This window comes from Porcisia hertigi, chromosome 11 (assembly GCF_017918235.1).
Source record: "Porcisia hertigi strain C119 chromosome 11, whole genome shotgun sequence".
NCBI classification, from domain to species: Eukaryota; Euglenozoa; class Kinetoplastea; order Trypanosomatida; family Trypanosomatidae; genus Porcisia; species Porcisia hertigi.
Window position 1 is genome coordinate 28,508 of NC_090570.1, and position 25,996 is coordinate 54,503.

The 25,996-nt window shown below is 54.1% G+C and overlaps 7 protein-coding genes across 7 annotated transcripts; all 7 read left to right on the top strand.

The window, feature by feature from the left end:
- Positions 1–3,508: 3,508 nt before the first annotated feature.
- Positions 3,509–5,288, top strand: JKF63_06954 (uncharacterized protein; the record flags this gene model as incomplete). The annotated part of the gene is made up of 2 exons (XM_067902901.1): positions 3,509–3,698; positions 4,114–5,288. The coding sequence occupies 2 exons, from the start codon at positions 3,509–3,511 to the stop codon at positions 5,286–5,288; spliced, it is 1,365 nt and encodes a 454-aa protein (XP_067758910.1).
- Positions 5,289–5,828: 540 nt separating this feature from the next.
- JKF63_06955 (uncharacterized protein) lies at positions 5,829–6,752 on the top strand (the record flags this gene model as incomplete). Its single annotated transcript, XM_067902902.1, has 1 exon — positions 5,829–6,752. One exon carries the CDS (start codon positions 5,829–5,831, stop codon positions 6,750–6,752), a length of 924 nt encoding a protein of 307 aa, XP_067758911.1.
- A 1,224-nt stretch (positions 6,753–7,976) lies between these two features.
- Positions 7,977–8,882, top strand: JKF63_06956 (uncharacterized protein; the record flags this gene model as incomplete). The annotated part of the gene is made up of 1 exon (XM_067902903.1): positions 7,977–8,882. One exon carries the CDS (start codon positions 7,977–7,979, stop codon positions 8,880–8,882), a length of 906 nt encoding a protein of 301 aa, XP_067758912.1.
- Positions 8,883–9,493: 611 nt separating this feature from the next.
- On the top strand, positions 9,494–12,394 carry JKF63_06957 (uncharacterized protein; the record flags this gene model as incomplete). The annotated part of the gene is made up of 1 exon (XM_067902904.1): positions 9,494–12,394. One exon carries the CDS (start codon positions 9,494–9,496, stop codon positions 12,392–12,394), a length of 2,901 nt encoding a protein of 966 aa, XP_067758913.1.
- Positions 12,395–12,980: 586 nt separating this feature from the next.
- JKF63_06958 (uncharacterized protein) lies at positions 12,981–16,688 on the top strand (the record flags this gene model as incomplete). Its single annotated transcript, XM_067902905.1, has 1 exon — positions 12,981–16,688. One exon carries the CDS (start codon positions 12,981–12,983, stop codon positions 16,686–16,688), a length of 3,708 nt encoding a protein of 1,235 aa, XP_067758914.1.
- A 1,761-nt stretch (positions 16,689–18,449) lies between these two features.
- JKF63_06959 (uncharacterized protein) lies at positions 18,450–23,303 on the top strand (the record flags this gene model as incomplete). Its single annotated transcript, XM_067902906.1, has 1 exon — positions 18,450–23,303. The coding sequence occupies one exon, from the start codon at positions 18,450–18,452 to the stop codon at positions 23,301–23,303; it is 4,854 nt and encodes a 1,617-aa protein (XP_067758915.1).
- A 1,303-nt stretch (positions 23,304–24,606) lies between these two features.
- On the top strand, positions 24,607–25,257 carry JKF63_06960 (uncharacterized protein; the record flags this gene model as incomplete). The annotated part of the gene is made up of 1 exon (XM_067902907.1): positions 24,607–25,257. One exon carries the CDS (start codon positions 24,607–24,609, stop codon positions 25,255–25,257), a length of 651 nt encoding a protein of 216 aa, XP_067758916.1.
- Positions 25,258–25,996: the final 739 nt, after the last annotated feature.

Below are 25,996 nucleotides of genomic sequence, written 5' to 3' on the forward strand. Positions count from 1 at the left end.
TCAAGTCCAACGCTCCAATTGGTGACCCGTCCGTGCCCACAATTTGCGCATACGCAGCTCCACCTTCAAGCGGGTCACATTTATCGTCCTTTGAGTTCCGGAACGTGCTTTTGGGTTTTTGGTGTAACCAGCGCCGCCTTCAAATTCCGCCTTTTAGTCATTACTGCAGCCTGCGCTGTTTCCATAATGTCTCGCGTGAATCTCGCCAGGCGTGGCGTTTGTGGAAGCAATGGCTCGCTGACTTCTTGGATAATTTGTCGCCATGTACGCATCTGGGCTCCCATCGCCCTTGCAACATGCACGTTGTACCGGAAAAGGCGCGTCGGCTTGGGTTCTTCGAGAAACACATCGAGCCATAACGCGATCCGCTCCCTATCGCTCAATTCTTTCAGCTCCGGCCCGGATAGGCCGAGCAGGATTACCGCCGACGCCGCCACGACTGGTGTCACCTGTGATGCTTCGATTGCCGTTTCCAGTTTTTCCAGGGCCCCTTCTAACGGGTCTCCCGTTGTTTGGCGTAGGCTCCGGAGCGCCTCGATAGCCTGTTTGTCTGCATTTTCCGTGTTCATGCATTCGCGGAGCCGTGTGTCCGCGTAGATGGTTTGCGCTTCCATCATGTTGTGTTGAATCCTCGCGTCACCGTCCAACGGCACCGTTCGGTCCCTTTCCTTGTCCTTTTCAAGACCCTCAGCCAGGCGCACAAGCTCTTCATGATACTTCTCCGCTGAAATGATCCCTTGTTTGCGGAGACCTCTCCACGTCTTCGCTCTAGTCGACGTGCTTGGGTTGTTCAAAAAGAAACTGATGTCCACATCGCCCTCCTCGGTGGAAAGCGAAGCGATATCCGTCTTGTTGCTCATTGTTAAGCGCGAATGTTGTGAAGTACAATCGTCTTTTTGTGACGTGGCGGAACTTCTTGAACGGCTAGATGACGAGAAGCTGCGGATCTGCCTGGGCGCGTGCGTACGGTATTTTTTGTGCAAAATGTGTTTTTGTTTTCGTTTTTGCGTCAGAGACCGCATTAAACCCACTTAGATTACTTACTGGATTTGTATCCAATTCCATAAGAGACAGAAGTAGAAGGAGAGAGAACGAATAATCATTCGGTAAAGAGATAACAAACACACATACATGTGACATCACATTTGTAGAAAACCACTTCAGGAGCATATCGGCACACAAGGTGCACTGGACCAACCGTCCCGGGTACACCCGGGTCCGGGGTGCCAAAAATACATCCGGACCAGACATCTCGGAGGAAACCCGGACATGCATTCGTCAGAAACCCCCGCACCACACACTGCATAGCAGCGAATGTGCGTCACTCACTCGGACGGCCGGCCGACCACATGGTACCCGACCCCCTCGCTCGGACCTCCCCCTCCGCGTAGAACTTTCAACCCGCCCAGGAAACCAAGTACCATTCGATTGCCTCCGTCAAAAAGACTTCGCCAAAGTAACCGAATTATGCCAAACCCCACCCCTGCTACCCCCACCGCTTGTTCCTGATCTGAACCCTGAGCGCGGCCCAACTATTAAAATTTGCAGGGAAAAGATAGTTCGTGCACCAAAACCGCCGCAGCAGAGAAAAGATCACCTGCCCGCTAGCAAGAAATGGAATTTACCCCCGCAATTGCCAACGACGGTGCAGCATTAAATCTTACAAGAGGCACAGGGCACCCCAACGCCAACGCCGACCACAGCTTTGCCGTCAACCGTTGAAACGGAACAAAGGTTTTCCGGGAGCTGTGGCGGGATTGGCGGCGAGACAAAAAAGGGCCGCATTTGCCCCACGCGGCCATCGAGAGATACACCCCCCCCCCCCCGAGGGGGGAGGCTGACGAGCCATGGCGCAGCCAACGCCGCCTTCTCCTCACCTACGTTGTCGGTCCTTTGGGGGACATTGGCCTCAGGTTTGGGCCATCGAGAGTCCAAGGGCACCTCTCGGTGGGGCTGCTTGGTTGTTTTTGCCGACGTGTCCGCCAACAATGGTCATCAGTCACAGACACGTGCCTCCCTGATGCCGTGCTTCCGTGTTGAGGTTGGCCGCACTCCGACAGGGAAGTTGACTTTTCAGGCTTTTCGGCGATGAATCAGATTTCATTGAAGCATCAGCGCTGGCATACTTTGAAGGCGATGCTTGAGGTAGGTGTGCGCATAGGGGCTACTCATCTAGGATCTGCGAAGCCGACGACTGGCAGAAGTGTGTAACGAGTCTCCTCCAATTCAAAGTGCGCATTTGGGGGGCCCGACTCTCCCAGGTGCCTTCTACAGAACCTCACCGGATCTGTACTCTAGAAACTCCAATCTTTGTGATGCGAACATGATTCATCCTCAGCATCAAGGCTGCCTTTTGCGAACCCTTGCTGTGGATTCTCAAAACAATTCCATGAGTAGCGTAGTGGGCCTGCAACGACGATTACATACGCCCTCACGTCGGGCACATAAGATCCTGAGCATGGTGTTTTTTTGTTTTAATACGGGCTGTATTTACTGTTGCCTTTTGCGTTTTTGGACCAGGACACAATGCGCTAATCTTCACAAGCGCTGCGCTTCACCACGAAGTTTGTAAGACACAACGGAGCTGAAATTATCCTCACGCATTGCAACCTCCTCGGGGATTAGCAATGGCGCGCTTGATAAATGTTGCGTTTCAAAAGAGGCACCAAATCGTGATGACGGTCTCAGTGCATAACATTTGCAGACGTGGTGTGTTCATAGAGGATCTCAGTAAGTGTTGCTCTCCATCTTTACTCGTACATGCATTCGATTCTGCTTCCTCCGATGGCTGACTTGCGCAACTAGTGTCGTGCCTTGTGTTCTAACTCAGGGATGTATTTTTCCGTGACTTCCGTAAATGTACAGAGATAGACTTATAGCGTTTTATGCCCGCAGTAACCCTGCGTGTTTGGGGTCAGTAGATGAAATCTTAGAGATATTCAAAGGCCGTGAAGAAGAACTCTTCCGAGTTCTGCAGGAAAAGTATGGAGTGCGAAGATGCTCTGCGGCCTCCCAGAACGATGAGAAGGATGATCTCAGCGGTACCCATGCTTTGCTGAATGGCAAAGGGTGCGCTCCTGAGTTCGTGCTAAAGAAGCCACCTAGAGGTGGTAGCTCCTCCGCTGATAATCTTTGCGAACGCCTCAGTGCAGCGCTGCATGCCAAAAGCGAAGAAGTCGCCCATGTGATGACAAAGTTGAATGCAATGGAAGCTCAACTTTCGCATGTGTGTTCCGGTGATGCGACCCAGCATGCCCCCGAGCCGATTGTGCGACACAAGACAGAACCAACAGTTGGAAACGAGAGCACATTGCAGATGCCCAGCAGCTCCAAAAGCGAGACTGCGAATTTGGCCGCAACGAACTTTCGACTCCGAAAAGAAATTGTTGTTTTACAGGCAGAAAACGAAGCTCTACGGCGGCAAAGAAGAAAAGACGAAGAGACCTTGAAGACCCTGAGAGAACGAATAGCGGAAGCTCATGAGAAAGAGCATCGTCTTCTTCAAACAATGGCCGCACGGGAACTAGAAACGGGGGCGCCGTTGCACGAAAATGAATTCGTAGAGGTCATTCGCAGGAGTCAACAACAGGTGACCGCCTTCTACGAGGACAGGATGTCCTTTATGGAAGCGGAGATGGAGCAGTTTTTTGCTCACGCATCTGTCTGTATCCGTGAAAAAGACGACATTATTGAGGCTCTGAAGAGGGAGAAAATGTAGACTCGCGTCCATGTGCTGTCTCTAGAAAGCATTTAAAGTTTTTTTCCGCTACTACATTGCAGGAACGGCTCGAGAAAAGCAAAGATGAATTTGTAGCACTATGTCGGCACTTTTTTACGAACTGGAGCGGAGAAGCCTTTTTGTTTGCTCTTCCGCCCCAAGTGAATTTTTGCGCTCACCTACCACCAACTGGCGCGCTCCTGTAAAGCCGCAGCGGACCTGGAGGCTGCTTTTGAGGTCACACATATATGTATATAGAGAGAGTGTGTTACGAAGTGTCGGAGTACTCAGCACCTACGCGCCCACCACTGAAATTCTTTTTCTTCTTTACAGTTTCTCTTTTTTATCTAGATTGAAAATAGAAAGTGTAAGCAGGATGCGACAGCGACGAACAGTCCTCGCAACGGAGGCTGAAATCCCCGTTGCGAGGGGACCGCTGTCAAAGCGCATCGCGCAAGTGGATTTTTTCCCGAAGCCTAGGGAAGATTATCAGCGCCAGCAAACCGGTGGCGGTGCGGTGCTCAGTGTTTTGACCGTGGCTACGGTGGCACTCCTCGTGTTGTGGGAGGGTATCGCGTACCTGACGGGGCGAGATGCGTACGATACGGATGTCTCACTCGACAAAGGGCTTTCGGATAAAATGCCGGTTCATTTCGATTTGCTTTTCCCCTGGCTGCCTTGCAACCGTCTAAGCATTGACGTTGTCGACGCGACAGGGATGGCAAAGTTCAACTTTACGGGGACAATACATAAGCTTCCTATGACGTTTGATGGAAAAGTGCTGTACAAGGGGAGCCTGAAGGATCTTGACAATGAAGTGGATTCAAATGAAGCTGGAAATGTGAAACGGTGCCGTCTGTGCCCTGCATCTGCCTTGGACAACAGAGCCAAAGAAAATCTCATCACTGAGGAGCAGAAGTGCTGCAACACCTGCGAGAGCGTTTTGGCGCGTTACAAGGAACTGGGGAAGGAGGCTCCAGGCATCGAGTACATCCCACAATGCTTGTATGAGCTCTATGAGGAGGCAAAAGGATGCAACGTTATCGGCTCGCTCAACTTGAAAAAAGTCCCCGTCACTGTCATTTTTGGTCCTCTGCGAACAGGGTCGGCGTACGCCGTAAAAGATGTGCTTCAACTGGATACCTCTCATTCAATAAGAAAACTACGGATTGGTGACGAGTCAGTGCTGCGGTTCTCGGAGCATGGCGTGTCGGAGCCACTTTCTGGTCATAAGTCGTTATCAGAGACCTACTCGGAAACCCGCTACTTGGTGAAGGTTGTTCCGACAACATACAGAAGAACGAAAAGCAGAGACGTCAAAGCGTCTACCTATGAGTACAGCGCACAGTGGACCAGGCGGTCTATTGCTGTGGGCTTTTCCGGTGCAGTTCCTGCTGTTATCTTTGGATTTGAGCCTGCCGCTATACAGGTGAACAATGTGTTTGAGAGACAGCCTGTCTCACATTTTTTGGTGAAGTTATGCGGTATTGTAGGCGGCTTGTTTGTAGTTTTGGGCTTCATCGACAGAGCTGTGGAGTGGTGCATCGCTTTCAATAGGCAGATGCGCTAGCTTCACCGTTATCTTTTTTTTTTTACATCGGACGCGATGCGCAAGATGGCAAGAAGAGAACCTGATGAACGTGGCCCCCCAGTGGGAAATTTTGCAAGGTGAACAATCCTTCACGGCATGCTTAAGTATTTCTCTTGTCTGGAAATGGCTGAGCTTTCTCTTCGGATCTGAGTGGCGATTTACTTCATTAGTGTGCCGAAAAAAAAGGGACAGCAAAAAAAAATTGAGAGAGAAACGAGCTGCACTGAGTTGTTTTCACCAACTAGGCTTCTTTGACTCGCTTCTCTTCACTATCTCCAACTTGTTTTACTCACACTGGTCTTGTTTTTCATATCCGCAACGTCTGACGAATCTTAATGCTCGTAAGGCGATGATATCTTGAGGTGCACAGCTCGCTTCCCCTCTGCAGAGCAAACGAAGAGTAGATTTTTAAAAAGTGATATAGGGTTGTCGTAGGGCACGGAAAAAAAAGACTGTATAGTCCGTTAGGTAGATTAGGAGCAATCGCAGGTTCGCTTTTTGCATACACCCTTAGGAACCATGTTCCGCTCTCGCTCTCTGCGCTGCGCGCCAACAGGTGTGGCGAAGGCACCGGAGCAGTTGCCCGATTGGGCAATTAAAAAGCGGACGTATCTGAGCTTAGCACTCGATCGTTGGGCACTGAAGCTTCAGCGCCTTGCCACAAGGGTAATCACAATCAGCGATCGTATGATGGGTGTGCAGCCAAAGGAAGAGCTTTATCGAATACCGCGTCTCTTGAAGGTGAGCGGGAAGCGACCGACGGTCAGCGATAACTGTTTCATAGCGCCAAGCGCTTTGGTGACAGGTGATGTGCATGTGGGACGGAAAAACTATATTGGTTACAACGCCATCATCCGCGCCGAAAAGGGGGAGAGCATTTATCTTGGCGAGAGCTGCAACGTGCAGGAGAAGGCCGTCCTAACAGGAAACACTACAGTGGGCAAATGGACAACCATTGAGCCCATGGCAGTCGTCGAGTCCGCAGACATTGCATCGTGCTCGTTTGTAGGAGCCAGCTCGATTGTCATGAAAGGCAGCAGCATCGAGTCGGGTGCTATGTTGTGCGCCGCGAGCGTCCTCCAGTCTGGTGCAGTTATCCCTTCCGGTGAGATGTGGGCCGGAAATCCCGCCCAGAAAGTGGCTGACCTCACGGCGAAGGAAAAGGATGACATTGTAAAGGCAGCCAAGCATTCCGTCCTGCTCGCTATCGAGCACCACGACTCCTGGGAACTCACCTGGGAGGAAATCGAAGATCAACGCGAGGCCCGAGAGCACTTTGCACGGTATGCTGAGAACAACCGTGAGGTCCGTATAAAGGCCATGTATATCAAGGAGCCGCCGCGACCGAACCGAAAGAAAATGGGCCGTCGTACGCCGCATGAACTGGTCGAGGGTACCGAGAATGCTCCGGCACTTGCTGAAAGTATTCACCAGGGCTATTAAAGTTCGGTGCTTTGAACTGCGAAGTCTCGATACAAAAGTCCTGGCCGACTGAGGCACGCAAAGATGTTTGTCGCCTAGGGTGCTCGCGAAGGTTTGCTTTTGGTTGTTGACCAACTATTCTGTCAAAAACCATGTCTAGTGTGATGATGTGACATTCCCACAATGTGCGTTTTTTTTCTTTCTTTTTTACTGCTGTTGTTTGCCTCATAACAGTTTTTGACGCTCTGGTGACCCAAACCGTCCTCGACAAAGTTCCTTTCCTATGTGTGTATTCTTTGTTTTTTTCTTGCGGGGAAGAGAAGGTCTGCTCTTGTCTCTTTCTCTTCGCTGGCAGTGGACACCGAAGCGAGGGTGTATAGGGCGTTCTGTGCCCGCACTGTGGACAAACTCAACTGCCCCCTCGCCTCCACCTCACCTTTCCCCCTCTCGGCGCCCAACCGCTTCTGAGGGTGACAGGGCCAAGCACCCTATGACGCAGGGGAGGTCAGTGCGATGGAGCGCTGCTGGTGTCCGCGGTGAGCTCCCGGATGGCGCCGCTTCGGCGCGACCTGCAGCACTGAACACGACTGTATCACCCAGATGATTGGACGAGCATTCGCTTTGATCCGAGCGCGTCCCACGCAACCCTCCGTGCCCACTGGTGAGGAACCTGAGCCGCCCCGAGGGGAGCACCAGGTGACCTGCGCAGCGAATCCGCGTAGTTTTTCGTTGGGGGCGGCGAGACCGTACGGAAATGACTGGGCCCGCCATTGCTGCGGCGCGTGTGTACCATTTCTTGGCATGACGCCGTGGGTCTGTGGACAGGCGCGAGACGCTTTGTACTTTGCTTGGTGTGGCATAATAGACAAACTGTAGGAGGAAGAGAAAGCATTGCTTTGTAAAGGGATATGCGTGCCGTCGTTATGCGGTAATTCGAAATGTAGAGTCGGAGGTGCTGGTCCCGTGGAACCTTGGGTTTCCTGAACTCAGCAAGCCTTCCTCTATCCACTTTGGTTAGATTTCGAGGCGAGACCCATTTCATAGGGCATATATAATCCTACCGTCGTTCTTCCCGAATGAACAAGATGCTTCAAGTGCACATTTCGATGACTTTGATGCTTCAACACCCCTCCGTCTTCGTTGCTTAGCTTGCTTTGCGCAATCCCGCTAACTGTTCAGTGGTTAAAGGTTTCCTTCTCAGATTGCATACCCTAGTGCCTTCTTGTATTACAAAGATTCAAGGCAATGAAGCCCATAATATCGTGCGACAACATTCACAAAACATATCTTTCCGGTGTTGATGGCGTGCCGGCTCTGCGCGGTGTGGATGTGGACATCAATCCCGGCGAGTTTCTCGTAGTGTACGGCACGAGCGGCGGTGGCAAGAGCACGCTCCTCAATGTATTCGGCACAATCGACATGCCAACAAAGGGGAATATGTTCCTCTTTGGAAAACGTGTGACAGATCAAACGTCAGATTCAGAGCTTGCAGCGCTGCGCTGCAAGCGGATCGGGTTTGTCTTCCAGTCGTTCAATCTGATCTCTACTATGAACGCAATCGAGAACGTGTCTCTACCGATGAAAATCAAAGGTTCACTGTCAGCCCGCGACATCACAAAGCGTGCTACGGAATTGCTCCAGGAGGTTGGTCTCGGTCACAGGCTGCATCACTATCCATCCATGCTCTCTGGTGGTGAACAGCAACGCGTGACAATCGCCCGCGCTCTTGCCAATGAGCCGGAGATCCTGCTCCTCGATGAACCCACGGGTGACCTGGACACCAAGAATACGCTCATTATCATGAACATTCTTATACGGCTAAACCGTGAGCGCGGACTGACGATGGTGATGGTCACACACGATGTGTATATGAAACAGTACGCCAACCGTGTCCTTTATGTCCGCGATGGCAAGGTGAACACCGTCGAAGCCGTTCACGGCGATGTTCGCCAGCGCGCGTGGGAGGAACTCCAGGAGGAACTGCGCAAGACAAACTCTGTGGCAGAGAAACAAATTACAGTAACAAGCGTGCAGCGCGTTCCTCAGGACTACCCTACATTTGCTGCACAAGGCCCACTGAAACTAGATGAGGACCTGGAAATGCAGCAAGTTGTAGATTTGCTTTTCGGCCCTACAGAGGGCCAGCTCTAGGCGGACGAAATGGCGTGCCGCCTTATTATTTTCTTTGCTTGCTCCCCCCCCCCCCACATACACACACACTGCGGTGTTTTTGCTTACGTACTTCCTCTTGTCTGCTGCTTTTAGTACACACAACACCTCCCGGTCCCCATCCCTATCAGTTTCTTCCGTCTGTTAGTTCTCAGCTCTGTGCAGATGCACTTCGTTCTTTGAAAACACTCATATCCAAAACGTTTTTTTTTTTTGCATGTGAGGTCTCCCCATTTGACGGTCAGGGGGGGAACACAGTGAAGCAAAAGAAAGGCCATCGGCCTCTAGAGCAAAGGCTGCGCCTTTGTCTTCTCTCTGCATCATTGTTTTTGATGACAAGTGATTTGAGTCGTGTAGCTGAAGGAGTGCAATCGACGTCAATATATCCATACGTACTCTGTACCCTCAGTGTTCTTCATCGCAGCTGACTGTAGCAATTGAGCAGTAACACTTCTGCTCATCACGTGTGTCTCCTGCCTGCCGCCCTGGTCAAACCATGTCTTTCCCCATTCTCTCTTTTCAGTTTAGTCTCTTTTCTTTCTCCACTAGAATGACACGGAGAAGGCCGTATAGCAAAGCATAATGCCGTGAAGATGGAGGCTTTATTGCCTGTCAAAGTCTGTCTGCGATGTGGGCATCCGTACATTTTCCGTCTGTCGCGCTTCGGTTGTGTTTTCTCATGCGCTTGCGAAGAGTGCATCGATGTGCTGAAGGTGGCCGCAGCCTTCTCAGCTGCCCTACGTGATCAAGCGGTGACAGTGCCCTTTGTCCCTTTCATTTCATCCCCATTGTGTGAGCTCACCTCTTCCATGAAGGTGGTGGTTGTAGAAGTTGACTTTGTACAAGAGCTTGTTTTCGCACACTTTGTCAATTTAAATGACACCGGTGTGGCGCAGGTGATGCGGAGCCTTTCGCTCGCACTTCGCGAGCAGCTGGTGCGCCGCGAGGCGGTTCTGACAGGCCCTGTGGCGGTAATGGACCAGCTCACTGAGGAGCTCCTCGAGTCTGCACAAGACCCCGGACTTCCATTTTTTGTCAACCCACCGCCCCCTGGCCTGCGCAATGCTGTGGCCGACATTCTTAACAGTGCAGTGCCCGAGACCAAAGTGGACCAGGTTCCTCATGTCCTTCGTGAGACTTTGAAAGCTCATCAAGTAGAGGGTGTGAGGACGGCGCTTCGATGGGGAGGACGGATTCTGTTTGCAGATGACATGGGTGTTGGCAAAACGTTGCAGGCATTAGCGACTGTGGCAGCACTCCAGGCTTATCCACTTCTTATTGTATGTCCTTCGGCAGTGAAGTTCATGTGGGCAGACGTGATTGAGCAGTACCTCTACGAGCAGGTACCCGTCGATGAGATTCACTTGATTCACGGCGCTAATGACTCCCTGGGTCTCCACGCGCAGCCAAAGGTGGTACTGGTGAGCTATCACATGGCGGCGGTGCTGGAGAAGCAGTTGGAGTCTCGCAGCTGGCAGTGTCTCGTGTGCGACGAGAGCCATCTGCTGCACACAAATACTAGCGGTGCGGATGCAATGTATACTCGCGTAGTAATCGCTATCGGGAAACGAACACCTCACTGTCTCTTGCTCTCTGGAACACCGGCCACTGATACTCCGTTCAATCTTTTTAATCAGGTCGACATGCTCCGCCCCGGCCTACTAGGGAAATCCCGCTTTGAGTTTGCCATGCGGTACTGCCGGTTGATCCTCTCCCCCTACTTGCAGGTTGGGGAACTAACAAGGAGAATAGAGCTCTCATCACTGCTGCGCTCGTGCTGTATGCTGCGCCGTCTCAAGGAAGATGTATTGGAGCTGCCACGCAAGCGCAGGGTTGTCTTGCGGATACCCCAGCGTATCGAACGTCACAGTGACGCTCGCCGCAACGGCGGTGCGTCTTATCAGAGGCGGTACGCGAATAATTGGAAGGTCAACTGGCACGGCATTGTGGAAGTAGTCGAGCACTGTTGCAGCAAATATGATCGAGTTGTGCTCCTGGCGCACCATATCGAGTTGATCGACGCCCTTGTGCAATGGGCCCGTGTTCACCGTAAGCATGCCGTGTGCATTGATGGGCGAGTGCCGGCGCAGCAACGTGGAGATCTACTTCATGCATTTCAATCCGGAGAGGCCAGGGTAGCCGTAATCGGAATCACTGCGTGTGCCGTGGGTATTTCACTAGCGTCAGCGCAGTGTGCTGTGTTCTGTGAGCTTCCCCCTGACGCGGCGTGGATGAGGCAGGCAGAAGATCGTCTGCATCGACCTGGGCAACGCGACGAAGTTTTCGTGTACTACTTGCTAGGTCTCCATTCACAATTTGACAGTGAGCTCTTTTCCCACTTGTGCATGGGCTTTTATGACGCAGAGGAATCTACAAAGGAACTCCTCTTGATTTCTCCAATCACCCACGCGACCCACCCAATGCTGCAGCCAAAGCATGCTTCTCACACGCCAGTCCAAGGCTCAGTGCAGCCAGTGGTGGAGCCTTTTCTATTTTGTGTGAGCAAAAACACCGGGCGCATCCACGTGCGCTCAAGCAACCCGACCGGTTTTTACACCACGTTTACGTGGCATGAAGCGAGACGGTGCGTTTTTCTGCGCCAGAACCCAGTGTGGCTACAGCTGGGCAGTTTCCTAGATAGCGTTACTCGTCTCTCACCGTTTAGTCGGAGGCAACTCGTGCTCTCACATGTGTGGCTGCCTGCTTTATTCGAATGGAGAAGCGGGGGAGCGGAAGTCGATGCTCCACGTCGCTGCAACCGCTATGCAAGGACGCTGCTTGTTGGATGGGGTGTGTGGTGGGAGGTGCGCCGATCGCACTTCCCCACACGCTATTACTTTGGTCCCCTTAGCCTTATCACCAATAGCGGATACGAAGCAGGCTGCCTGAACTGCGCAGCAAGGCTCCCACAGCTCGGGAAAAGTCTGTGGAAATTCGTCCCAGGGTCAATTTGCCGTGCTACCAACGGCGATTCCGAGCTCTTCTGCTCAGGCAAATGCCGGATGTCATTTTTCATCCGGCGGTCTAGTGGAACGATTCGCCGAAGTGTTTTGTGTGTTGACAAGGGTGTTTGTTCGCACTGTCATGTCAACTGTGAGGTACTGTGCACATCCGTGGCAGCTGTAGCGGGACGGCGAGAACGCCTGGCTGCGATTGGGAAGCTGCATCCGCAGCTGCTTCAATTTCCCGCTCTCTGTGAGAGAATCGTCTCGAATCCTATCCCTGGGAATTTCTGGCATGCTGACCACGTGGTTCCGGTTGTATTTGGTGGCGGGGAGGCGACTCTGGAGAACCTTCAGACGCTGTGCGTCGTCTGCCACGCTCTCAAAACACAGCAAGATATGAAGCTGTTGCGACAGAAGCGTGCTGGGTTACGTGTGCAAGATCCTGTGTCTCGAACAACTGTCGAAGCTGCGTGGATCAAAGGGACTGCTTCCAGTGACTCGCGTGTAACTTGGCGCAAGGTATCGTCCCGGACCTTTGAGGCCATATAGGGTGTACCTAGAAGCCAATCTCGGTGTTATTTTGGTACTGCTGTTGTTTTAATGTGTTCTTCACTCCCTCCACCCACCCTTATCTCCGCTCTCGTACTGCCAGCTTATGCGGGTATGGAAAGGCAGCATTTTTTTTCCCTCTGCTTTTACCTCGTCAGAGTAAAGCTGTGTGGAGACTCGAAACGGGAGCTCGACGCTAACGTGGTGGGTGCGTAGAGAGCTGCATTTGGTCCTGCTCATTAGTGCTGTGTGGCACATGCCTTTGACTCGGCTGTAGCTGCCCTCAATACTGTACATTGGGGTTATGTTCTCTCAGTCGTACTATGCATGGCTTCTTTTGAATGCTCTCCGATGTCCTCACTTCTTTTTCAGTAATTCTCTTTGCTCGGTACATCACAGGGGCGATTTTGTCGCTGACGCTGGTCACGGCCGCCGTTCTGTTTCTCCCCTCCCTCCTTTACGAACGCACTTGTTTACACGAAAGTGTCACCCACGCACGCACATACCAGCACGGGTGCCTATCATTTCTCAGCAGGAGCGACGACATCAGCCGAAATTGCAAAACAGCCAAACAATAGTGGAATTCATGACCAAAAAGAAAAGTGAATGTCACTCCTGCAGGCTAGTGGAGGCGTACGACACGGGGGAAAGTGACGAGGTGAAGGATGAAATCGACATTATCGTCAACACTTACGAAAATGTCCGCGTGACAGGAAAGAGCGTGGCGCACTACCGCGTGCTTGTTCCACTCTCATCCGAAAGTCGCCCAAGCAGACGAGTAACTGTGGAAATCCGAGTGGTTCCTGGATACCCGTATGTGGCGCCGGCCGTTAGTCTTTTGTTTCCGCAGGGAGTAAAACCAGGATTTGAGGGATCGCTTTCAGAGAACGAGGTGAAGCAAATGGCTATGGAGGTGTCAAACAGTATTCAACCATGTCTTCCAATCGGTATGCCTTGCATGATGCAAATCATCTCTACGGTGGCCACCATTGTGGAGAGTGGCATCGATCCAGTGTTGCAGCAGCAGAGTGAAAAGAAACAGGGTGAGCCGAAAGTCCCCAGTGCGGGTCAGTCTCCATCACCAACGCCTCTTCCGCTGAAAGCGAAGGAAGCGTTGAGGCTTAGCATGCTTGCATTTCACTTTCTGAAGAAGTGTTGTCACATGAAGAACCCAGGGTCAAACGAGGAGGCGGCCAGCAACTTTGACTGGCTTGTCAAATATCTGCTGGACAGCGTCAACATTTTCCCTGAGACGGCACGCAGTCTTTTTCCTTGGAATGGAATTTCATTTTCGCATGCATTCGCCACTAACATTAAGGGCGTCCTGGCCCTACCCCCAGATCAGCAGGGGCTACCCAAGTGGATTTGGGAAGATGAAGGACACAACTTGCGCATTCAGCAAGGATCCGAAGGTCGCTACCAGAATGAGTTTATCCAGCAGCGCCTTCTTGGGGCAGGCGGTTTCGCCCCTGTGTACGTCTGTCGAAAAAAGATAGATGGCCGTCTGTACGCAATTAAGAAGATTGCAATGTCCGAGGCGCAATCGGAAAAGGTGCTTCGAGAGGTGCAGACCCTCGCGGCACTCAATCACAAAAACATTGTTCGCTACTACGATGCGTGGGTAGAGGACGGGTGCGACGAAGAGCTGCGCGGATTTGTCGATGCCGACGAGGAAGATGGAGCCACGACGCAGGGCGGCAAAACCCCATCACACGGCTCACGCGCTGTTGTTTGTGCTTCGTCGGCCTCGGCCACTGATCGTAGTAGTTCATTCTACTCATCATCATCATCAGAGGAGGAGAGCACCACCCCGGACGCAAGCGAAGATGGTGACGATTCCGATCAATCGTGCACCGATAGTGATGCTGCATCAAGCGATACTGAAATTCGCAAGTCGGGGGCGAGGCAGCCACCTATCAACCTCCAGACACTTTATATTCAAATGGAATTGTGCTCTGCCCGCTCACTTCGCCATTTGATTGATGAGAGCGACTCCAGCGGTTCTGGTGGCATTTTTTCTTCTGCCAACGGAGAAAAAGTTGCCCTGTCCATTCTCCGCCAGCTCCTCTCAGTGATAGCCCACACTCATCGTGAGCGCATTGTTCATCGAGATTTGAAGCCTGACAACGTGCTGTTTGAGGTGGATTCAAATCACGACAGTGGTGAAGCTGGGACCATTCGCGTCGCAGACTTTGGCCTTGCACGCGTGATGAGTGGCTTAAAGCGTATCACAAGCGTCCTAGAAGCAGATGAGGCGAGCACGCCGGGGGATATGCTTTCTGCAAACTACCCCACTGGCAATTGTGGCTCAGTGCTGTACTGTGCGCCAGAGCAGAAGAGCGGCCTTGAGTACGATTTCAAGGTCGATGAGTTCAGCATAGGGATGATCGCGTTTGAAATGTGGCTTGTCATTGCCGGAAAGGGCTTTCGCGATCGGTTTACTATTATGGACGAAGTCTGGCGCACTGGCAAACTGCCTGTGTGGTTTGCGCAGTGGAATCCGACGATGGCCGAAATAATTGAGAACCTAACTGAGCCTGATCCACGTCGTCGCACAACCTGCGAGGCTGTCCTGAGCACGGCTGAGCTTCCAGGTGACCCGGCTGATCTCACGAGCGCGCTGGACACAGTGGACAAGTACGGCGAGAGGATAGCTGGGCGCATCATCCAGAGGATCCTGCGAAGCGGATCTGAGTTCCGCAAGCCGTCTGCCGCATCACGCGACGACACCCGATTTTTAGGCTCGTCTCAGTGCACGGATGTTGTGCAAGCGGTGCAGGTGATAGGTATGCTTCACAGCGCTGTTCCCGTGGCGCTCTTTGAACAAACGGTTGCAATGAATCCCAAGCTTGCTGAGATGAGTGTGGACTGTGTGGTGAACAGCAGTGGTCGCAGTTTCGCCTACTCTACTCTTCCATACTTCGCAACAGCCTCGTTCCTGGGCATGCAGGAGAATGGATCGATTGGTTCTTTTTATCAATTTTACCACCGCGCTCGATCCTACGTCGTCTTCACAACACCGCTGCCCCGCCATGGCTTACTCAATGAGTGCGTGCTGGATCCCTTGCTGTCACTGTTCCACCTGTTCGCGTTTATGAAAATGACAGAACCCATCGAGGTAATTGTGTCGCACGTCCACTGGCTCAAGACAGTATTTCCTTCCGAGGTCGGGTCGCGACCACCACCACCCGCGCTGTGCAATATGCGTAGTGAAATTCATACAGCAGACCAAGTAGGGCACCTCATTTCAAGCATCACCGAGACCTTCTGTGCTGCCGGACTGCCGCTGTGTGACGAACGCGACGAGTATATCAAAAAGTACACACTGACAGTTCTCGACGTTATTAACACATTTTCGAAGCACATGAGTACGCACCTCACTCTAGTCATCGATCCAGCACTGCAGCCTAGCGAGTTGCTCGTTGCTCGGAAAGCTCTTGAGAAGGGTATTATGTTCGAGTGTCGCTCTACGTCAGGGGCGGTCCCTTTGGCGTTTGGGTGTTTACTGGACAACTTCATAGCGAACTGTGCCGTTGTCAATCCTGACATCTCCGCGTTCTCAGTAGTGGTGGACGTGCAGAACCTCCTCCACGTCGGCAAGCACGTGCACATATCGTGGCGCGATAACCTTCTGTTAGACGGTGTGGCCGCGAAACGACATGATTTGTACTCGCTCACGCAACTACCTCATGTCCTGGAGGCAGCGGTTCAGTTGTGGAAGGGAAACATCAGAGCTTGCATCCGCGCTGACACTGATGCCCACGCCCTGGCGCGGGCTCTGAAGGTGAAACATATTAGGTGGCTACTGGTGGATGGGAAAAGAATTGTAGCGTCTTCCATGAGTCAGCAGAGCAAATCGAATGCGCACGGTGGCGACATCGCACTTGGCGACCTGCGACAGGTTGTCCGAAGCCTCTCAGTCAAGGAGAAGTCCATAAGCAGCGCCAACATCGGCGTCCAGTTCCTATCGGGAAAGAGTGACAGCCGCACTGCCGACAAGATTGTAGAACTGTTCTCCACAATGATGACACCGCCGCCATCAACAGTGGTGGTGGTGAATGCCAACGTCAAGCGCATCCAGGAGTGCCTTGATCAGTTCAACGAGTCTACCACAGACTTATCACTTGATACGCTTGCAGAGCCCACGCTGGCCCAGTGGATAAAGGCAAACGCTGCGACATCAAGCGTGGTGCCCGTTTACTCCTTAATGGAGGGAAAGATTGTTTTTTTTGTGAACTACAGACGATTCAAGGTATCCGGCAAGAATCAGAAGCCCCCCAATAAAAGCAAATAGTCCCCCCCCCCCCCCGCCCCCGCCCCCCCCAAAAAAAGGTCCTCTTTGTTTTAACGTCAGTGAGTGAAGAGCGGATTCGACACATCGGTTTGGTTCTCTCCTCCTCGCTCTACATGTTTTCCCCCTCTACATCACTTACACATAGGGTATTGCTGTTTTGGTTTTTCTTTTTCTGAACAGCGAAAAATGAGCGGCTGTCCCATGAATAACGCCACATGGCTCTACATTTTGGCAAGTGCTCTTGTCGAGGAGGAAAGCGAATTTGTTTTTCTCCCCTCCTTTCTTCGTTGGGGTGTGAACAACTGCTAACTTTCTGTTTTTATCTGCTTCTAACTGCACCGTCAGCCTCCCTCTACTTCTTCACCAGCTAAACATTTGTCCCCTATCGTTCTTTTTCCCTCTCGCGGGGAAAAGAAGGTCTGCTCTTGGCTCTTTCTCCTCGCTGGCAGTGGACACCGCAGCGAGGGTGTATAGGGCGTTCTGTGCCCGCACTGTGGACAAACTCAACTGCCCCCTCGCCTCCACTTCACCTTTCCCCCTCTCGGCGCCCAACCGCTTCTGAGGGTGACAGGGCCAAGCACCCTATGACGCAGGGGAGGTCAGTGCGATGGAGCGCTGCTGGTGTCCGCGGTGAGCTCCCGGGTGGCGCCGCTTCGGCGCGACCTGCAGCACTGAACACGACTGTATCACCCAGATGATTGGACGAGCATTCGCTTTGATCCGAGCGCGTCCCACGCAACCCTCCGTGCCCACTGGTGAGGAACCTCAGCCGCCCCGAGGGGAGCACCAGGTGACAGCTGGCACTCCTGGGGAGCAGCGCTGAGGTGACCTGCGCAGCGAATCCGCGTAGTTTTTCGTTGGGGGCGGCGAGACCGTACGGAAATGACTGGGCCCGCCATTGCTGCGGCGCGTGTGTACCATTTCTTGGCGTGACGCCGTGGGTCTGTGGACAGGCGCGAGACGGCGTGTGGCGTTCAGCTCAAACTCTAGGGTGATGTGGTCACGTTATGATTTTTTTCTAAGTGCGCGTGTAGTGAGGCGAGTAGCCTATCGATGCTAAAACGATACGGGATGAAGCAAAGGAAAGTTGGTGACGAGGCTCACAAATTTCTACGGGCAAATGACAGAAGAGGAACGCACACGAATTATGGAATGTGTAGATAGTGTGCAGCGGCTCCCTGCGGCAGTCCGAAAAGGTACAACGTTGTGTAAAGAAAGATCCGACAAATGACAGCCTTACCGTTCTCCAGAACAACAAATGTGTAGGCGCCGTGCCAAGTAGTCTGTGCTTCACAACTGAACTGCTCGTTCTTATCCCTTTGCGCGTTCCCCCATCTGGCAAGCACAGATGTGAAAAGTATATTTGCTGTCAGCAGCACGTGCTTCGCTCAAGTGTGGGTGTTGTTGTTGTTTTTCCTTCACGTAGCCTGAACAGTGGCGTCAGGACGAACTCTTCACTCCGTGAGCGTAATTCAGCAGAGGCTCATCTCAGCTGCAACCACACGCCTTATCACTCGACCAAGAGCTCAGGAAATTTGCCCATCTGAAGTCTTGAGGTGGTCAGCGTCTTTCTCAGAGACGTTATGGTGGGTTGTTTGTGATGTTCTCTGACGGAATCTGCCTTCTGCTCCCGTGTCTCTAGTCTCTCTCTCTATATATATATTTTGAATCTACAGAGGTTGCTAGTCCGCAACTGTTGTCGAACCCTCTGCCTCCATTGAGGGCAGCTAACCACCGAAACTCCTGTACGCCCGGGGCAATATGGATCGATTTTTCAAGAAGAGCTCTTCTGAGGCTGCCCAGGCAAAGGAGGAGGTGGAAATGCTGCAGCAAAAGGTAAAGACGATGGGCGAAGTAGCGTCCGCATTGGAGATACAGTTGGAAGAGGAGAAGAAAAAGTATTCTGCGCTGTTCACCAAAACAAACACTTGGAAGCAAAAAGTAAAAGCACTGACAGAGTCTGATCGTGCACGCATCGCTCAGCTGGAATCAGAGCTGGCTGCCTACCAAGCGGCCGCTGATGCTACCGGTGGTGAATTGTCTCCGGAACTACTCGCAGCTCTTGAAGTAGCACTTCGCGACATCACGGTGAAACACACCGAAGAGATGGATGCAACTAGGAAGGAGGTGTCAGCAGTGCAGGCCATGCTGAACACCAAGGAAACTGAAAATATCGAACTAATGCAGGAATTGGAGGCAGTCAAAAAAGTGTATCTGGAGGGTCAGAAACACTTTGCAGAGGAGATGGAAGCCCTTGCAGTTCACCACGAAAAAGAGCTGGACCAATTGCGCTGTCAGCTGGCATCTCTGCCGGAGGCAGATCATTTAAAAGCTCGACTCCAAGAGCAACAGAACGAGATTTCATTGCTGGAGAATCATTCCCTTCAAAAGACAAAAATCATCAGTACCCTTCAAGAAGACTTGGCCTCTTCTGCTCGACAAAACGAATTGCTCAGTGAGAAGTTGCGCACCCTGCAAGAATCCCTTGCGACACTTCAACAAAAGCAAGAAGCGTGGAAAGCAAAGGTTGTGCAAGCAAAGGCAATGGATAATGAAACCATCAACCAGCTCCAATCTGCATTGGGAAGGTCACGTGAGTCATCTCCTGACATGAAACACCCCCATTGTAGCGCGGATGAGGCCCCTGTTGTCGATCAACAGGGCACGAGCGCCGCCCTACCAGCGACCAGCCCAGAGTGTTGCTCGAATGCTACTCCACTCACACCCGAGGAGCAACTTCACCAGCTCCAGATACGACTCGAAGATGAGCGCCTGACCCACAGCCAATTTGAGGACAAGCTGCGTATATGGAAGGAGAAAGTGAAGCAAATCAAGATGCAGGACATGCAGACTATACAAAACCTGCAAAACGAGTGTGATCACCTCAGAAAACAGCTCCAGTTACAACAGCCAACAGGCTGTACTCCAGCACAGCACACAAATATCTTATCGTCGGAGTCAGTCATGCAACTCTCTCCCGCAACTCTCCTCGTTCAGGACCAGGACACCACCGTGCAACCCTCATGCGAGCACTCAGCTTACCAACAGGACTCATTGAACGCGCAACCCGTGGGCAGCAAGATATCTCCCCACAGCACACGCCCCACACTTGCCGAGGAGAAACCAGTGCAGCAGCTCGCCGGAGACCTGGAGCAGATTCGCCAGCAGCAGGCAGCCGGCACGGAGGAGCAGGCGCAGACCATGGACGCACTCCGCATGGAGCTGGCTGCAGCGCAGCAGCAGCGTGACGACGCCGTGCAGGAGGCGCAGCAGCTCGCTGGCGACCTGGAGCAGCTTCGCCAGCAGCAGGCGGCCGGCACGGAGGAGCAGGCGCAGACCATGGACGCACTCCGCATGGAGCTGGCGGCAGCGCAGCAGCAGCGTGACGACGCCGTGCAGGAGGCGCAGCAGCTCGCCGGCGACCTGGAGCAGCTTCGCCAGCAGCAGGCGGCCGGCACGGAGGAGCAGGGGCAGACCATGGACGCACTCCGCATGGAGCTGGCGGCAGCGCAGCAGCAGCGTGACGACGCCGTGCAGGAGGCGCAGCAGCTCGCCGGCGACCTGGAGCAGCTTCGCCAGCAGCAGGCGGCCGGCACGGAGGAGCAGGCGCAGACCATGGACGCACTCCGCATGGAGCTGGCGGCAGCGCAGCAGCAACGTGACGACGCCGTGCAGGAGGCGCAGCAGCTCGCTGGCGACCTGGAGCAGCTTCGCCAGCAGCAGGCGGCCGGCACGGAGGAGCAGGCGCAGACCATGGACGCACTCCGCATGGAGCTGGCGGCAGCGCAGCAGCAGCGTGACGACGCCGTGCAGGAGGCGCAGCAGCTCGCTGGCGACCTGGAGCAGCTTCGCCAGCAGCAGGCGGCCGGCACGGAGGAGCAGGCGCAGACCATGGACGCACTCCGCATGGAGCTGGCGGCAGCGCAGCAGCAGCGTGACGACGCCGTGCAGCAAGCGCAGCAGCTCGCTGGCGACCTGGAGCAGCTTCGCCAGCAGCAGGCGGCCGGCACGGAGGAGCAGGCGCAGACCATGGACGCACTCCGCATGGAGCTGGCGGCAGCGCAGCAGCAACGTGACGACGCCGTGCAGCAAGCGCAGCAGCTCGCTGGCGACCTGGAGCAGCTTCGCCAGCAGCAGGCGGCAGCGCAGCAGCAGCGTGACGACGCCGTGCAGGAGGCGCAGCAGCTCGCCGGAGACCTGGAGCAGCTTCGCCAGCAGCAGGCGGCCGGCACGGAGGAGCAGGCGCAGACCATGGACGCACTCCGCATGGAGCTGGCGGCAGCGCAGCAGCAACGTGACGACGCCGTGCAGGAGGCGCAGCAGCTCGCCCGAGACCTGGAGCAGCTTCGCCAGCAGCAGGCGGCCGGCACGGAGGAGCAGGCGCAGACCATGGACGCACTCCGCATGGAGCTGGCGGCAGCGCAGCAGCAGCGTGACGACGCCGTGCAGGAGGCGCAGCAGCTCGCCGGCGACCTGGAGCAGCTTCGCCAGCAGCAGGCGGCCGGCACGGAGGAGCAGGCGCAGACCATGGACGCACTCCGCATGGAGCTGGCGGCAGCGCAGCAGCAGCGTGACGACGCCGTGCAGGAGGCGCAGCAGCTCGCTGGCGACCTGGAGCAGCTTCGCCAGCAGCAGGCGGCCGGCACGGAGGAGCAGGCGCAGACCATGGACGCACTCCGCATGGAGCTGGCGGCAGCGCAGCAGCAGCGTGACGACGCCGTGCAGGAGGCGCAGCAGCTCGCCGGAGACCTGGAGCAGCTTCGCCAGCAGCAGGCGGCCGGCACGGAGGAGCAGGCGCAGACCATGGACGCACTCCGCATGGAGCTGGCGGCAGCGCAGCAGCAACGTGACGACGCCGTGCAGGAGGCGCAGCAGCTCGCCGGCGACCTGGAGCAGCTTCGCCAGCAGCAGGCGGCCGGCACGGAGGAGCAGGCGCAGACCATGGACGCACTCCGCATGGAGCTGGCGGCAGCGCAGCAGCAGCGTGACGACGCCGTGCAGGAGGCGCAGCAGCTCGCTGGCGACCTGGAGCAGCTTCGCCAGCAGCAGGCGGCCGGCACGGAGGAGCAGGCGCAGACCATGGACGCACTCCGCATGGAGCTGGCGGCAGCGCAGCAGCAGCGTGACGACGCCGTGCAGCAAGCGCAGCAGCTCGCCGGAGACCTGGAGCAGATTCGCCAGCAGCAGGCGGCCGGCACGGAGGAGCAGGCGCAGACCATGGACGCACTCCGCATGGAGCTGGCGGCAGCGCAGCAGCAGCGTGACGACGCCGTGCAGCAAGCGCAGCAGCTCGCTGGCGACCTGGAGCAGCTTCGCCAGCAGCAGGCGGCCGGCACGGAGGAGCAGGCGCAGACCATGGACGCACTCCGCATGGAGCTGGCGGCAGCGCAGCAGCAGCGTGACGACGCCGTGCAGCAAGCGCAGCAGCTCGCCGGCGACCTGGAGCAGCTTCGCCAGCAGCAGGCGGCAGCGCAGCAGCAGCGTGACGACGCCGTGCAGGAGGCGCAGCAGCTCGCCAACGATGTCACTTCTTTGAGGGAGGAATTGCAGACGAGGTCAACACAGTTGCAGCAACTAGAAGGGAGTCTTGTGATTTGGAAGGAAAAGGTCAAGAGCGCAAAGCTAAAGGACAGCGAGGAGATCAAGATGTTAAGTAAGGAATTGCAAGAATGGCAGGAAGAAGTCTTGAAAGTTTCCAAAGCAGTCCTGATGCTGTGTTTAGGTGAGTGCAGCTCTGGTGATTGTGGATCGGCGGCGACTTGGGCTGCAACATTGATTGATGCTCTCAAGGCAGGACAAGCGTCGCTGGAGAGTTTCTCCCCAAAGGTGGGGATGGATGGCAGCTGGATGGGGATTGAAGTGTTGACAGAGCACTTCACTGCGCATCTGAACGCTTGCGCAGCTTCAGCGAAGGATGCCGCTACGAGGGTGGATGCCCTGGAGGCTGATGTGTTGCGCCTGAAGGAGTCGGAGACCTTATTGCAAGCTCGTTGTGAAACCGCCGAAGTGCATACGCGGAATCTCGAAGAGGAGTTGGAGCGTAAGTCGAACCAGGCAGAGCGTGTTCCTGAATTAGAGCAAGAGACCATCGATCTGAAGACGCGATGCAACCTTCTCCGAAAAGAGCTTCAGAGGCAGCGTGAAGCAATTCAACTAGATCGAACGCTACCATCTGAGCCCACAAGCACCGATGCCGGTGCTCCCTCAAACACCTCAAGTTCAAGTGCAGTGCAGTCAGCGCTGCTTCTGGCAGCAGGCGGCTTATCTGAGCGAGAGGCGGCCTTATTAGTGGGTAGCAGAGATATCCAGTGCGCCCCCCTCACGAACAAAACAAAGCTGGATCAGCTTGTCAAGGAAAACGACGAGCTGAAGCGACAAAATGCGCACAACAATGCTGTCATAGCTCAGTATATTAAGGAGTTGGGCGGGTACAAGGCTAATGAGCAAGTGCAAGTAAGCATTGAATACCTGCGCAATATAGTACATCATTATCTCTGCGCAGGAGACGACCTGCGCCCCAAAATGATCCCAGCCATTTGTACCGTCTTGCAATTCAACAACAAACAAAAAGAAGATGTGATAAGTGCGAATCCTCGATGCCCCCAGTTTCACTGACCGTGTTTGAGATTGTGGAGATAAATTACTTCGATGCAACTGAGAACCCTCATACGCGCCGATCACGCCGCCCATCACATGGAAAAAAAGAGGGTTACGGAAAACGCAACAACATAAGAATCTTGTGTGCTGGTTCTGGCTCAGCGGCATCTCGCGCTTTGGGGGATTGGTACAGGTGCCTCCCACTCCACCACCCCCTGACCTGACCCCTCAACCTTTCTTACCTTGTGCCTTGCGAGAAGGTCTGCTCTTGGCTCTTTCTCTTCGCTGGCAGTGGACACCGCAGCGAGGGTGTATAGGGCGTTCTGTGCCCGCACTGTGGACAAACTCAACTGCCCCCTCGCCTCCACTTCACCTTTCCCCCTCTCGGCGCCCAACCGCTTCTGAGGGTGACAGGGCCAAGCACCCTATGACGCAGGGGAGGTCAGTGCGATGGAGCGCTGCTGGTGTCCGCGGTGAGCTCCCGGGTGGCGCCGCTTCGGCGCGACCTGCAGCACTGAACACGACTGTATCACCCAGATGATTGGACGAGCATTCGCTTTGATCCGAGCGCGTCCCACGCAACCCTCCGTGCCCACTGGTGAGGAACCTGCGCAGCGAATCCGCGTAGTTTTTCGTTGGGGGCGGCGAGACCGTGCGGAAATGACTGGGCCCGCCATTGCTGCGGCGCGTGTGTACCATTTCTTGGCGTGACGCCGTGGGTCTGTGGACAGGCGCGAGACGGCGTGTGGCGTTCAGCTCAAACTCTAGGGTGATGTGGTCACGTTATTATTCGAAAAAAATAGGGATTGATGCTGGGCTTCTATTGACGGTGTTGTCTCAATACGGACAAACATTTTTTTTAGTTGCCACAGAAGGGCCTGGGCCGTCCGGGCGAACATACAGACCCGGGCTCACCCGTATGCGAACACACGAGATGACGAATGCATAACACGTCTAATAGTTTATGGAAGTGTATGAGCTCACATTCGTCTTCTCTACCGCGTTCTCTGTGCGGTGCATACTGCATATAAGAATCTCTCTCACCCCCCTTGCACAGCTACTTTCTGAGAAATTCGTGATTATGAGCCGGTGGGCTTTACGAGATGCCCTGCATTACACCTGTCCCCCTTTTCCTACTTGTACCGCTTCCTCTCCTCTTTTTTTCGACTTACTCGAGTCTTCCTTCAGCAGCTGCACTGTTAACGCCGTGATGCAGGCAGTGCTGCACCTCCATCTCGCTCTTCCCTCCCATCCAACATACGCAACCTATACAACACCCCGCTCATATATATTTCTTCACCGTGTGGTGAGATAGCCTCCCATGGGAAAACGAGATCTACAAAAGGAAAAGCAGCTGGAGCTCGCTGCAATTTGGGGCAGTGAGGTCCAGGGAGATGCGCGCTTTCCTAAACGACGCGGGGCCGCGCAAAAGAAGGACTGTACACCGGTCAATAATAATGACGACGTCGACCCAGACGCCCTCTCAGAAATCGGAAGCGATGTCGGAAGCGTCGCGAGCACGCACAGTGATACGGCGAAGAAAGAAACGAGGAAGTCGGCCAAGAAAAAGAACACCAACTATCGCCTCCATTGCTTTGTTGAACCCGGCACGGAACTGAATGCCGTTCGAACCGTGTTTGAGGCGTACGAGCCCAAGGTCGAGATTCGCACAGCGCAGAAAGGTAATTTGCTCAACAAGTCACAATTTGCAGTACTCACGTTTCGCAACAAGGCAATGGCGCTGCATGCAGTGAAGATGCTCGACGGATCTAATCAGCGTGATATGCTGGGTGTTACTAGTCTAAAGTTGAATCTTATGTTGACAAGACAGCAAAGCAAGATTGCGCGCAAGAAGCTCAATCGAAAGATTCACCAAGTAAAGCAGCAAGACCAATTCAAAGAAGAGACAGAGGATCTGGAGTTTATTCGCAATCTTTTGAAACAGCAATGTAGGCCGAAGAAGATTAAGTAAGCCGTTGCACTGACCAGCGTCTGGCGTGTTGCCTGAACACGTGTTCGTTGTGGTGAACGTCGAGGGACACAGCGCACCGGTTCGATTCTTCACTCATGAGTGGTACTGAGTGGAGTGCTTAACGACTACGAGTAACTTTTCTAAACCCGTGCAAGCATCGATGCCACTAAAACAGTTGCCTTTGTGACTGTGCCAGCGAGAAAGGGAATTTGGAGGGACGTGACATTTTTTTTCCTGAAACGCCTCTATTCCTCTTACCTCCCCCCCCCCCACACACACACACACGTACGTCGCAATGGGGTACTTCAAATGGCTGCCAATTGTTTTGTTGTTTTTCGTGACTGTTGTGAATGCAGTAACCTCTCACATAGCGAGGGTTTTGTCCGGCTGTCAGCAACTAGTCGAAAATCGACAGCACGCATGTCTCTCTCTCATTTCCTTGCAGACGCTACGCCTGGGGAACTCACGTCTGCTTCTCCCCTCCCTCCCTCCCTCTTTTTTTTTCTCTTTGACCCATCGCTGGCCGTCATCAGTGGGCGAGCAACTCCTCTCCCCACGTTCCACACACACACACACACACACACACACCACTCACTGAACACTTGTCTGAGTGATTAAGGACACGTGGGGCAAAAACAAAATCTAAACGGTCACGCAAACACCCGATTGAGTTGTACTTTGAAGACGGAGTGAAAAAAAAGCTGCTTTAGAGCACGAGGGTCACTGGTGCGTGCTGCTC